Source organism: Salvelinus namaycush, chromosome 14 (genome assembly GCF_016432855.1).
Source record: "Salvelinus namaycush isolate Seneca chromosome 14, SaNama_1.0, whole genome shotgun sequence".
NCBI lineage: Eukaryota > Metazoa > Chordata > Actinopteri > Salmoniformes > Salmonidae > Salvelinus > Salvelinus namaycush.
In genome coordinates this window covers 41523584-41537866 of record NC_052320.1, presented here as the reverse complement: position 1 = coordinate 41537866, position 14283 = coordinate 41523584, and the positions used below count along the sequence as shown (strand labels likewise).

Sequence of the window (14283 nt, the reverse complement as noted above, 5' to 3'; positions counted from 1 at the left end):
GAGTAATCGCTGTTCTGATGTCCAGAAGTTATTTTCGGTCATAAGAGACGCTAGCAGCATCATTATGTACAAAATAAGTAACACAAAACGCAAAACAACTAACAAAATAGCACAATTGGTTGGTAAAACGTCAGCCATGTTCTTCGACACCATCTTTCCAACTTGTTGTGTAATCTTTATGTCCAATGGCCGATGAGCACCGATACGTTTTTTTCTATAATTTCTCTACATTATTTCTCTTCATATGACAAGGATTTGCCAGTAGATTGTCGACTTGATTCATGATGATGACTGCTAGCTAAGACTTTGAAAGTAAGATGTTGACATGATCAGTCCAATCAAAGATACTCTACATATAACGTGATTTGAGTCATTTTATCTGTGGCCAATGACCTTGAGCCTTTTTGAAGGGCACTTGTAATTTAACTCTATGGCAAGACCCAAAGGGCTGAAATTTTGGATGTCTACCCTTACTAAGGATTTAAACTTGGCGATGACGTAGTGTCCCCATGAGTGACGGAACACTGAGCCAATCACGGCGCAATGCTCCTATTTTCTGCTGGCTCGCCCCACCACCATAGAAAGCACTGAACTAGGCTGAAACACCTGCATTTTGGAGCTACTCCAAAATTACTCAAGAAAACAAAAAATAGACCATGTTTGTATGCAGTTATATCTTTTTTTGCCCATTGTTTGCAAACTGATATGTGACACGTATTAATGCCAAAATGTACATGCAAAACAGGCAAGCCCCCCCAAAAAATGCATATACATATCTTTTATGATTTAGATATTTTGCTAAAAATGTGGGGCTCAAAACAGGTGGGTCTCTCACATGTCATCAGGACAATAAACTAAAACAATGCCAAATCTACACTTCTTATCAAGAAGACAGTGATCGAGTGGCCTAGTTACAGTTTTGATTTACACAGAACAAAAATATAAACGCAACATGCATCAATTTCACAGATTTTACTGAGTTACAGTTCATATAACGAAATCAGTCAATTGAAATAAATTCATTAGCCCCTAATCTTTGGATTTAACAAGACTGGGAATACAGATATGCGGTCACAGATACCTTAAAAAAAAGGTAGGGACCTGCATCAGAAAACCAGTCAGTATCCAGTCTGACCACCATTTGCCTCATACAGTGCTACACATCTCCTTCGCATAGAGTTGATCAGGCTGTTGATTGTGTCCTGTGGAATGTTGTCCCACTTCTCTTCAATGGCTGTGCGACATTACTGGGTCGTTGGGTCGTCGGCCAGCCTGTCCTCCGGGTTTCATCCTCAATCCAACGGCCAGTCGGAGCATGCCAATCAAGACCTGGAGATGACTCTTCGGTGCCTCATCTCGGCCAACCCCACCACCTGGAGCCAGCAACTCGTATGGGTGGAGTACGCCCGGAACACACTTCCCTGCTCGGCCACTGGGCTCTCACACTTCAAGTGCTCCGTGGGTTATCAGCCCCCGCTCTTCCCGGAGCAAGAGGAAGAGATTGACATACCCTCGGGCCAGATGTTCGTCCGCCGCTGTCGGCGTACCTGGCAGAGAGCTCGGTCCGCTCTTCTCAAGACCACCTCGAGGTATCGTCGACAGGCGGACCGCCACCGGACACCGGCTCCCCGCTGTCATCTTGGGCAGAGAGTATGGCTGTCCACTCGGGATCAGCCACTCCAGGTAGAGTCCCGCAAACTTTCCCCCCATTTTATCGTCCCTTTCCCCATCTCCAAGATCCTTAGCCCCTCTGCTGTTCATCTTCTGTTGCCGCCCACCGTCTGTATACATCCCATGTTTCTTGTATCAAGGATTAAACCTTTGTCTCACAGCCCTCTGTCTCCTCTTTCTGTTTGTCCGTTGCAGTTCATCTTGTCTCGTCAAGCCTACCAGCGTTTTTTTCCCGTACTCCTGTTTCTCGTCAGTTCCTGTTTTCTAGTTCTCCCAGTTTTTGACAATTCTGCCTGCCTGACCCTGAGCCTGCCTGCTGTTCTATATCTCTTGACACTGCCTTGGATTACTACCCTCTGCCTGCCCTTGACCTGTCGTTTGCCTGCCCACTATTTTGTAATTAAACTTATGGTTATTTCGAACTGTCTGCATCTGTGTCTTATCCTGAGGTCTGATATCAATGGGTGACATGTTTGTTGAGTATGCAGCCATGGAAGAACTGGAACATTTTCAGCTTCCAGGAATTGTGTACAGATCCATGCAACAGATCCATGTACATTATCATGCTGAGGTGATGGCGGCAGATGAATGGCACAACAACGGGCAAACCGCTCGCCCACACAACGCCATACACGCTGACTGCCATCTGCCCGATACAGTTTAAACTGGGCTTTATCCATGAAGAGCACAGTTCTCCAGCGTGCCAGTGGCCATCGAAGTTAAGCATTTGCCCACTGAAGTCGGTTACGATGCCGAATTGCAGTCAGGTCAAGACCCTGATGAGTTTACACCGAGGCCTGTACTCTGGAGCGGGATCGATTTGGAGGTGGAGGGTCCGTCATGGTCTGGGGCGGTGTGTCACAGCATCATCGGACTGAGCTTGTTATCATTGCAGGCAATCTCAACGCTGTGCGTTACAGGGAAGACATCCTCCTCCCTCATGTGGTACCCTTTCTGCAGGCTAATCCTGACATGACCCTCAGCATGACAATGCCACCAGCCATATTGCTTGTTCTGTGCGTGATTTCCTGCAAGACAGGAATGTCAGTGTTCTGCCATGGCCAGCGAAGAGCCCGGATCTCAATCCCATTCAGCACGTCCGGGACCTGTTGAATCGGAGGGTGAGGGCTAGGGCCATTACCCCCAGAAATGTCAGGTAACTTGCAGGTGCCTTGGTGGAAGAGTGGGGTAACATCTCACAGCAAGAACTGGCAAATCTGGTGCAGTCCATGAGGAGGAGATGCACTGCATTACTTAATGCAGCTGGTGGCCACACCAGATACTGACTGTTACTTTTGATTTTGACCCCCCCTTTGTTCAGGGACATATTATTCCATTTCTGTTAGTCACATGTCTGTGGAACTTGTTCAGTTTATGTCTCAGTTGTTGAATCTTGTTATGTTCATACAAATATTGACACATGTTAAGTTTGCTGAAAATTAACGCAGTTGACAGTGAGAGGACGTTTCTTTTAAGTTAATGTTGCATTCATATTTTTGTTAAGTATAAATCGGCTTGAAAATATATTGAAAATGGCTGTCTAGCCATGTTGAACAACCAACTTGACAGAGCTTGAAGAATTTTTTCAACTAATAATGTGCAAATATTGTACAATCCAGGAGTGCAAAGCTCTTATAGACTTACCCAAAAAAGACTCACAGATCTAATCACTGGCAAAAGTTATTCTAACATATATTGACTCAAGGGTGTAAATACATATGTAAATTCATATTTCTGTATTTAATTTTCATGTGCTAAAATGTCTAAAACATGTTTTCACGTTGTAATTATGGGGTATTGTGTGTAAATGTGTGAGAAAAACATATTTAATCAATTTTGAATTTCAGGCTGTAACACAACAAAATGTGGAATAAGTCATGAATACTTTCTGAAGGCACTGTAAGTTGAAAACACTGTATGTTAAAAGCTGTGTTTGTGTGAGTATCCCTTGCCAAAAGAGCTGTGAATGGATCAGTGATTCACAATTTAGGGCCTTGATGGGCCTGGCAACTGTAACACGCCATAATGTGTAATGAAACCATATTCATGAACATCAGGAAACGTCTTGACAACTGGAACACAGAATTGTTCTTGCAACTTTCCAATGAAACATGTCTATAACAATATGTTACATTCTGAGAAAATGGCAACCGTGTTTGGTGGGACGTTTGGTGGGATGTTGATGGAATGTTCTCCTAACCCTCAAAAAAACTGGATGCGGGAATGTTCTCGCAACGTTCTCATGAAACGTGTCTACAACATTAATATCTAATATTGTGAGAACATGGAAACCATGTCCTGTGGGACGTTGATGAAATATTCTCCTAACCCTCAGAAAACTGGACACATGAATGTTCTTTCAACGTCCCATGAAACTTGTTTAGAACATTAATATTGTACTGTATATTCGGAGAACATGGCAATCATATTCTGTTTATGTTTGGGTAAACGTTGATGGAATATTCTCCTAACCCTTCAGAAATCTGGAAACATAAATGTTCTTGCAATGAAAACGTGTCTAGAACATTAAAGTACTGCTTGACATTAAGGGAATGTTCTAATAACTTTCACACCTCAACATGCTAAAAAGGTTCTGAGAAGGTTTTTGCTAACATTGATAGAATCTTCCCCTAACTAACTGAAAACTGGACTGTCAAACATTAGGAACATTTGGCTTCCGAGTGGCGCAGCGGTCTAAGGAACTGCATCTCAGTGCAAGAGGCGTCACTACAGTACCTGGTTCGAATCCAGGCTGCATCACATCCGGCCGTGATTGGGAGTCCCATAGGGCGGCGCACAATTGGCCCATTGTCGTCCGGGTTTGGCCGGTGTAGGCCGTCAGTGCTGGCCTTCGCAGCAGAGTTGCAAAGAAAAAGCCATATCTCAGACTGGCCAATAAAAAGAAAAGATTAAGATGGGCAAAAGAACACAGACACTGGACAGAGGAACTCTGCCTAGAAGGCCAGCATCTCGGAGTCGCCTCTTCACTGTTGACGTTGAGACTGGTGTTTTGTGGGTACTATTTAATTAAGCTGCCAGTTGAGGACTTGTGGGGTGTCTGTTTCTCAAACTAGACACTCTAATGTACTTGTCCTCTTGCTCAGTTGTGCACCGGGGCCTCCCACTCTTCTTTCTATTCTGGTTAGGCCAGTTTGCACTGTTCTGTGAAGGGAGTAGTACACAGCGTTGTACGAGATCTTCAGTTTCTTGGCAATTTCTCGCATCTTATAGCCTTCATTTCTCAGAACAAGAATAGACTGATGAATTTCAGAAGAAAGTTATTTGTTTCTAGCCATTTTGAGCCTGTAATCAAACCCACAAATGCTGATGCTCCAGATACTCAACTAGTCTAAAGAAGACCAGTTTTATTGCTTCTTTAATCAGGACAACAGTTTTCAGCTGTGCTAACATGATTGCAAAAGGGTTTTCTAATGATCAATTAGCCTTTTAAAATGATAAACTTGGATTAGCTAACACAATGTGCCATTGGAACACAGGAGTGATGGTTGCTGATAATCGGCCTCTACCCCTCTAGATATTCCATTAAAAATCAGCCATTTCCAGCTACAATAGTCATTTACAACATTAACAGTGTCCACAATGTATTTCTGATACATTTTATGTTATTTTTATGGACGAAAAAATGTCTTTTCTTTCAAAAACATGGACATTTCTAAGTGACCCCAAACTTTGGAACGGTAGTGTAAATATTTGGACAAGGAATGTCGGAGCAGCATAGACTAAAATACAGTAGAATAGAATAGAATACAGTATATACAGTGAGGGGGAAAAGTATTTGATCCCCTGCTGATTTTGTATGTTTGCCCACTGACAAAGAAATGATCAGTCTATAATTTTAATGGCAGGTTTATTTGAACAGTGAGAGACAGAATAACAACAAAAGAATCCAGAAAAACGCATGTCAAAAATGTTATAAATTGATTTGCATTTTAATGAGGGAAATAAGTATTTGACCCCTCTGCAAAACATGACTTAGTACTTGGTGGAAAAACCCTTGTTGGCAATCACAGAGGTCAGACATTTCTTGTAGTTGGCCACCCGGTTTGCACACATCTCAGGAGGGATTTTGTCCCACTCCTCTTTGCAGATCTTCTCCAAGTCATTAAGGTTTCGACGTTTGGCAACTCGAACCTTCAGCTCCCTCCACAGATTTGCTATGGGATTAAGGTCTGGAGACTGGCTAGGCCACTCCAGGACCTTAATGTGCTTCTTCTTGAGCCACTCCTTTGTTGCCTTGGCCGTGTGTTTTGGGTCATTGTCATGCTGGAATACCCATCCACGACCCATTTTCAATGCCCTGGCTGAGGGAAGGAGGTTCTCACCCAAGATTTGACGGTACATGGCCCCGTCCATTGTCCCTTTGATGTGGTGAAGTTGTCCTGTCCCTTAGCAGAAAAACACCCCCAAAGCATAATGTTTCCACCTTCATGTTTGACGGTGGGGATGGTGTTCTTGGGGTCAAAGGCAGCATTCCTCCTCCTCCAAACACGGCGAGTTGAGTTGATGCCAAAGAGCTCCATTTTGGTCTCATCTGACCACAACACTTTCACCCAGTTGTCCTCTGAATCATTCAGATGTTCATTGGCAAACTTCAGACGGGCATGTATATGTGCTTTCTTGAGCAGTGGGACCTTGCGGGCGCTGCAGGATTTCAGTCCTTCACGGCGTAGTGTGTTACCAAAGTCTTGATGTCTTGATGACTATGGTCCAAGCTGCCTTGAGATCATTGACAAGATTCTCCCGTGTAGTTCTGGGCTGATTCCTCACCGTTCTCATGATCAATGCAACTACATGTTCAACTCTTTTTCCTAACGACATCTCTCCACAGGCACCCCAGCCACTATGAACCAGGTGATGGGCAGCGGAACCTAAGCACGATCAGAGGAAGCAAATGGGATTGAAGGTGTGTGGATCTCAATTTTACTCCTTAACCTGCCTACTTTTTTGGGCATCTAAGTAATAAAACTTATCTAATGTCGTTGATACTTCTGATGGATGCCAATGACGGTACTTTTGCTATGTCTCTTCTCTACAGCTATTCATGGAGTCTGCAATTTTGGTACCATTGGTCTTTTACATGAAGAGAGACAGGTGGTGAGACCAAAATAAGACAACTTCATCCAATGCTTTTGATCCCTCTGGTGGCAACGCTGCACTTTTGATTGACTACCGGTATACTCCTTACTTCAGAATTATTCACATTATTCCTGTTTCTTTAATCTACCCATTTCATCCACTGATATTTAGCTAAGTATTTCACCCATTGATATTTAGTTTAATATGTCTTTTCTTTTTTTATTTTAAATACTGTGATCAATAATTTCAAGCAGTTCTTCCCTCACTGATAATGACTCCTTTTAGGTCAGGCTTCATGATCGACAGCACTTTATCAACATGGGGCAGGTGTTAGGAAAACTGGTCCATTATCTCACAAACATTCTGTAGAACTGTTATGTGTAAATACTTGAGTCGTTCCACCAATTCGGTGCCTTTGGAGAAGTGTAAGTTTGCAAAAAAATAAATAAAATCGAATTCACCTAATTATAACATTGTCATAAAGAGCACATGTTCAAAAAAACTATTTTTCCCATTTTAAGAAGTTAAATAAATAAAAAAGTGCCTATTAAGTGTCAAATAAAGTAACAGGGTTGACAATTTCATCTTAAATCAGCCATAAATCCCCCTGTGACAGGAAGCTTGTGTGCAACCGGGAGTGGCAATTAAATGCAAGCTTCACAAAAAATGAAATTGTTAAAACAGTTCTAGCCTATCTATGGGTAACAGGGTTGACATGTTATGCTTGACCTGCTCAGTTTTCCTCCACAAAACACCAGAAAATGGCCAAATACAGAACCAGCTCCCCTGCCTTTACACTATGATTTTACTATAAAAAAAAATCTAATTTTATTGGTCACATACACATATTTACCAGATGTTACTGCAGGTGTAGCAAAAAGCATTTAACTATTAGATGTCCAATGTTTCTTTAAAAGAAATCATTTAAAAATGAACCATTTCACCACATTAAAGCAAGCATTCAGTTCATGTAACAGGGTTGACCTTTAAAATAAAGTACAACACCAATACTGACTGAGGTACTGAGGGCTAAATAAAGGGAGAGTAATCAAGGTGATAATGAGGTCCAGGTGTGTGTAATGATGGGGAGCAGGTGTGCGTAATGATGGTGCCAAGACCGGTGGTTAGTACACCGCTGATGTCTAGCATTGGATAGGGAGTAGGTGTGACACTTGGAGACATTTTGGGGTTAAGAGGTGACACAAAGTTGATGGAGCGACATATCAAAATGCTGAATTTTGGCACTTCAAGTCTTTATTCATATTAAAAATGAGATTTGTTGAATTCTCCATGTTGTCTAAATTACAGAGCACTTCATATAATATAACAGGCTTTTAAAATGCAATATTGGTGCACAATTTCTACTTAAAATATCAAAGGGACGGAAAAGGAACCCATTTCGTGGAACGACCCACTTAATGTGTAATAAATCCAATGCATTTTCAATGACTAGATGTGTGTTTTTTGGGGGTAAGGAAGGGGAAGGGTGAATAATTACTTTCTTCATAATGTATAAGAATGGAAGTTGGGAATTATGGGCCCCTGAAACATGCAATGACTTGGGGCATGTGGAATGCATGCACAAAACAAAAAACTGGATGAACAGCACGGCATTAATGCAATGTACATATGTATGAGTCAACTGTATTGTTTGAAAGGAAGTCATTGTAAGATACAGAACACTACTCTCTCTGCTCATCTTCCTACTGGCTCAACATACTCACTGTAAAATGTCCTGATCGTCTACTGCACGTTGCATTGAGTAGAGAAAAAGTATTCCAGTAGCTAGGATTTTGAAAGCAAAGCCCATCTATACTGCAAGTACACACCTGAACTTTGCATATCTTAAAACACTGCCCAAGTGCATTTGTTTTTCACGCTATCTTCAACAATATTTCAACGCTGTGATGAGATTTGTCCCCCAACTATATTAGTAATATTGAAATATAATTGCTTCATATGTTCAGGTGCATCCAACATGCATTGCAATCAGTGCTAATTTGAAGATACTGTATGTGTATAGCTGTTCCTCTTACTAGCCAAAACACACTGCATTGTCCTGGTTTAAATAAGGAGTTGAATGTCTCGCATTGAGTGTTTTGACAATAAAACATAGTAGGTAGCTGAATATAAATGATTAAACCCAAACGATGTCATGTCTGTTATAGCGTGAAGTATTTTGTTGACATGAAGCTAACTTTAGCTAGCTAAAGGAAACAGAAGTGTCAATGTAGCGGAAGTGGTACTGCCCTGAACGATTCGAGGAGAGAGACGGAGGACGGAGGCTGCATCGTCCAGAGAAAAAGCAGGAATTAGAGCCGTAAAAATTGTGAGTTTGCCTACTCGGGGACCCGAGAAAAGTTCATTTATGTCTTATGTTTTTATTTCGTGTGTTCAATATTACACAGTATGTCCGTTTCGGTGTAATTATATTCGTTAGCCATCATGCTAGCTCGCTAACTTAAATTATACAACGCTCCTCGGTGAAGTGTGCTGAACAAGGACTTGTTTTCTAGGTGGCTAGTAAGCTAACTGAGCTCATGCCAAACTAGCTAGCTAGGCCATGTACGTGAATTGAAAATGGTTAGCTAACTTATCAGCTAACTGATAAAACGGGTAACATTAACTAAATCGTAGTAGAAAATAACCATTGACTTATTCCTACTGAAATGCACATTCGAAAAGTCGATAACCGCAAACATCGTATTTTACAGATAGCTAGCTACTCCTAGCCATTTGACCGACCCTCCACTATTCTGAGGTGGTGTGCTACAGCTAGCTGTCGACTAGCATCTATAGCTAACTTCTAACAGGCAGAACACAGGCCTTTGCGGCTAATGTAATGTCACAAGCTGACCCGCAACGTTAGCCGGATAATTGTTTTGATTCAATAAGAACTCATATGTCTAAGCCAGCTAGTTAACTACTTTAAATTATATCGTTTGACAAGGATAGTAACCAACGTTACCGTTTGCGAGTTAAAGTTAGTTACATCAAGCCTCTTTCCGCAACGTTAACTAGCTAGCAAATGCCCCGCCATTCAACCACCGTTGTTTTAATATCGCATTAAATTGGCTAACGTTAGCTAGTAATAACCAACACGTTAACGTTCGATGGCAAAACAATATACATAACATATGCCCCACTAAAGAGCTTAGGTAGCTTATATATATATATATATACCAATCGACATTAACCTTTCTATATATTTATTTATTGAAATGAGCTACTATATTTATTGATTTCAAACGGGGTAGCTAGCTAGGGGCGGGTGAAGACACATCGACAGGTTATTAATGTCGATTGATTGTTCTGTCAGAGTTGGATAGCAGTAAAGTTAACTAGCTTCTAGATAACTCAACGATATGTAAAGGTAGCTTGCTAAATTGATCAAATTAACAACCCATTAATATATATCCCTGGTTAGCAATTGTATGCATGTAGTCTTACAAGTTATGTAGTAGGTGGTGCCGCCCTACGGCCCCACAACGCATTACTGCAACTACTATCTAGTACAAGCTTGCTTGCAAAAACACAGGACATGAACACTAATGCCTAGTTGTATGGAACTCGTACAATGGCGGCCATGCACCAGTAAAACATTAAGGCTAAGTGTAGTTCTACATAGCTACCTGTTGTAGCTAACATTCAATTGCAATCATTCAAATTCATAGAAAATTGCATAATCATGGCACAAATCGCAGAAGTCAATTATTTAGCTATATTTCAAATGGCCTTAGTCCTGTTAATATGAAAGTAGGCAATATCAGAGTCCCCTAGACATGAATTCATAAGAATGGCGTAATCTAACCAATCTATCTAAAAACCAAAAGAAGGAACATGAACATTAATCAGTTAGATTAACCTACTGCCCTGTCACCTCTCAGCAGTTTGAATAAATGCTGTAATTGACTAGTCATATGTAGGGTGCTATAGGTATATCTAATATCAATAGTCCTTTCCTTCATCTGCACAGATATGAGAAAAAGGCCCATCAGACTATTTCGATACACTCCTAACATTCTGCTCTCTTTTCTTCTCAGACTGAAAAATGGACAAAAACGACCTGGTACAAAAGGCCAAGCTCGCTGAGCAGGCTGAGCGCTATGACGATATGGCTGGGGCCATGAAGTCTGTGACGGAGCAGGGTGGGGAGCTCTCCAATGAGGAGCGCAACCTGCTGTCAGTGGCCTACAAGAACGTTGTGGGGGCACGCCGCTCATCCTGGCGGGTCATCTCCAGCATCGAGCAAAAGACAGAGGGCAACGAGAAAAAGCAAGCCATGGCCAAGGAGTACCGGGAGAAGATTGAAACCGAGCTGCAGGACATCTGCAACGATGTGCTGGTAAGAACTGTTGTGGTCCACCCTCTGAAATATAACTTAAAATTTCTCTCTAAGTAGGTATGCTGATTTCGATCATTTTTGTCTTCTCTTTCAGGGACTTCTTGACAAGTACCTGATTGCCAATGCAACTGCAGCTGAGAGCAAGGTGTTCTACCTGAAAATGAAAGGCGATTATTATAGATACCTGTCTGAGGTAGCAGCTGGCGATGCAAAAAAGAGTAAGTAAACAAGATAGTTTATTTAGTTATATGAAATACACCAAATCACATCATGACTGCTAATGGATTAGATGTGTGGATAGAGGAATATGTTAAAATATTCCCTAAAGATGTGATGAATTGTACTGCTACACACTAAGTGCTCAAATTCATCCTCTCCCTTCTTGTTGCCTTTAAAGCCACAGTGGATAATTCCCAGCAGGCATACCAGGATGCTTTCGACATCAGCAAGAAGGAGATGCAGCCAACACACCCCATCAGGCTCGGCCTGGCCCTCAACTTCTCTGTCTTTTACTATGAAATCCTCAACAACCCTGAGAAGGCCTGCACCTTGGCCAAGACGGTGAGAGAGCGACTTCAAGTGCCAAATCATGCCGCCTCAGCTTTCACCCCCAAGACAATCAAAAAGTGCTTCACTCAAAGAATGCAGAGCCATTGTGACATGTCTTATCTTGCCAGTTTCTGCATTTGTAAGAAGGCACTTTGGCTCAGTTTGCAAACATGAAATTGGATCTAAAAATGTGCCCATCCTGCAGTTATTTCAGCATACCACTATTTTAACAAATGACTGGCGTGACAATAACTTAATGCATTTGTATAGCAAAGGGATAGCTGTGTACTGGAATAACTGGTGGCAATTTAGCATTCTATTCTTAGTGTAATTTCCTCCTTTACAGGCATTTGATGAAGCCATCGCTGAGCTCGACACCTTAAATGAGGATTCCTACAAAGACAGCACCTTGATCATGCAACTACTAAGGGACAACCTGACTGTAAGTCTTTTCTTTTTGTATAATTATTAAATGGCTTGACACCAATTCTTCTTATTGTAATTTCTTCAAGTCGACCCATTGATGCTTCCAGTTACATGCATGTTTTGTTCATTTATATGGCATGGTGTAGAAGATACCAAATTCAGTTTGGGGAGTATAATGTTAACAAACATGATTTTATTTTTTTTGCAGCTGTGGACATCGGAAAACCAGGGAGATGAGGGAGAGACCGGAGAAGGGGAAAACTAATGGAATTGCACTGTTAATCTACCTACACTCTTAAACACAAACAGCTTATAAACATCCCCCTCCACTCCATCAACCCCTCCCCCTCTGTATGACAAGCAGCCGGAATTGTTCCTGACCAACTAGTTTATCCCTCTCAGGTCACTGAGGCGACAGGGTAATGTCCAGTTGTTAGCAGGTTGTCATTTTGTTTGTGAAAATGTGGTTGTATTGAGTAGCGAGTCCATGTTGCTGTTATTTTTTTGGGGTGTGTATGTGTGTGCTAAATTGGGTGTGTGAATGACTGACTGTGTTGGGGGCGGGGGTTGTTAATTCTAATCGTCCTTAATTCCTTTGTCCCACCTAGCTGGTTGTGCATTTTTCATCACTTTTGTTACGGTCATTTTTTTTGTGTGATTTGTCATGGTATTGCAGGTTTAACGTGTGGTTATTAAACTGGCAGTTCATTTTCACCAACACTGTGATGCTAAGTGTTATATTTTCTTCCTCACGTCACTATTGCTTGCTTTTGAAATTCAGACACAGTACAATCCTGTATTTAACTAACAGTGCAATTCTGCTGTGGGCTCATACAGAAAGGAGGCAGGCTGTATTGTGACACTGGCATCTGGGCGTTTTGCTCTATAATCACTTTCACAATTTCAAGGTTTGATTAAGAGACCCCTTCGCCATGTTAGATTTCCTCCATTATAAGACATTCCACCAGAATTGTATTAGGCTTTATGAAAGGCAGAACTCTTTTTGAACAAAGTGGATTATTGTCCTAATGGTATAACTCACTGTTCAAGATCAAGCGCTGCTTGAACTCAATACAATGAAAATTGTATGTGCTTAAATGTTGTTCCATGTATTTTGCAAGATTGACTATCTTTCTGTAAAACCTAAAGTAACTGAACCTTTTTTCGAAAATGTCTTATCACACTGTATCAACCCTGCTTGCAAAAATATTCCTCTTAAAGCGGTTGTTTTCTCCAATGTATCTGCCTGGTTTTCTATGAGACACTTCAAAATGGAAGACGGTTTATGTTGCTTGTTTGACTGCCAAGAAGTTGAAATTAAGCTTAGACCGTCTTCTGTTCTCTCTTAGAATCTCAACATATTTGTTATGTTTGTTCTATGGTTTGTAAGGTATGATGTCATAATTTGCTCTCATGCCCCTAAACTCCACTGCTTTGAACATAAGCCTCTGAAGCCATTGCTGTACAATTTATTGTGAAGCAGCACATTGGAGACCCAACCCATACCACAACCCAAGTAAGAAGCGGTGTCACAAATTCACAATATCAACACCGCCATTACATCCCACATAGAGTAAGAAACCCATCTACATATAGCGGCCAGTCTGCTTTTTTAGAGTCAATTCTCATCTTTATCTGAATAAATAAAATGTGGAACAGGCTATCTTGCTTTGTTTTTACTGACCAGTATTCTTTCTGGCCAAAAATGTGCTCCTATAACCAGGTTTCTATCAAACCTTTTCATGTGATTTAAAGCACATGTTGGAGAATTGGTTTTAATGACGGGCCTGATGGAAACAGCTGATTTGTTGGTAAACTTTCCAAATGTCGACAAAACAAAATATGCTAGACAAGGAGGGCTCTTTTTGTGTTGGTAAAATGTATTATACGAGAAATGCTTTTATACATATCGACATAAGCATTATATCAAAGTAAACTTGCAGTCTCACGATATGCTGTGTGGTACTCCCACTGACTCGGGAAAGATATGGTTGATGCTTGGCTGCCTTTTGACAAATGCAAATTTCATGTAGTATAGGCTATCCTACTTGCACTGTATCTGCGAGCTGTTGTTTAGAGCACACTTGCCAAGAACACAATATAGCTGAAAATGTTTTGTGACAAAATCATCAGTAAAGTTAATCATTCGATGGAAACCCATTTAACTTTTAGTCATTATTTGGTACATGGGAATT

General features: G+C 41.2%; 1 protein-coding gene across 1 annotated transcript; it reads left to right on the top strand.

Moving 5' to 3' along the window:
• The first annotated feature begins 8771 nt into the window (after nucleotides 1-8771).
• Nucleotides 8772-13749, top strand: LOC120059525 (14-3-3 protein beta/alpha-2-like). The gene is made up of 6 exons (XM_039008649.1): nucleotides 8772-9097; nucleotides 10812-11113; nucleotides 11208-11331; nucleotides 11511-11674; nucleotides 12009-12104; nucleotides 12297-13749. The coding sequence occupies exons 2-6, from the start codon at nucleotides 10820-10822 to the stop codon at nucleotides 12351-12353; spliced, it is 735 nt and encodes a 244-aa protein (XP_038864577.1). The 5' UTR covers nucleotides 8772-9097; nucleotides 10812-10819; the 3' UTR covers nucleotides 12354-13749.
• The last annotated feature ends 534 nt before the right edge of the window (nucleotides 13750-14283 follow it).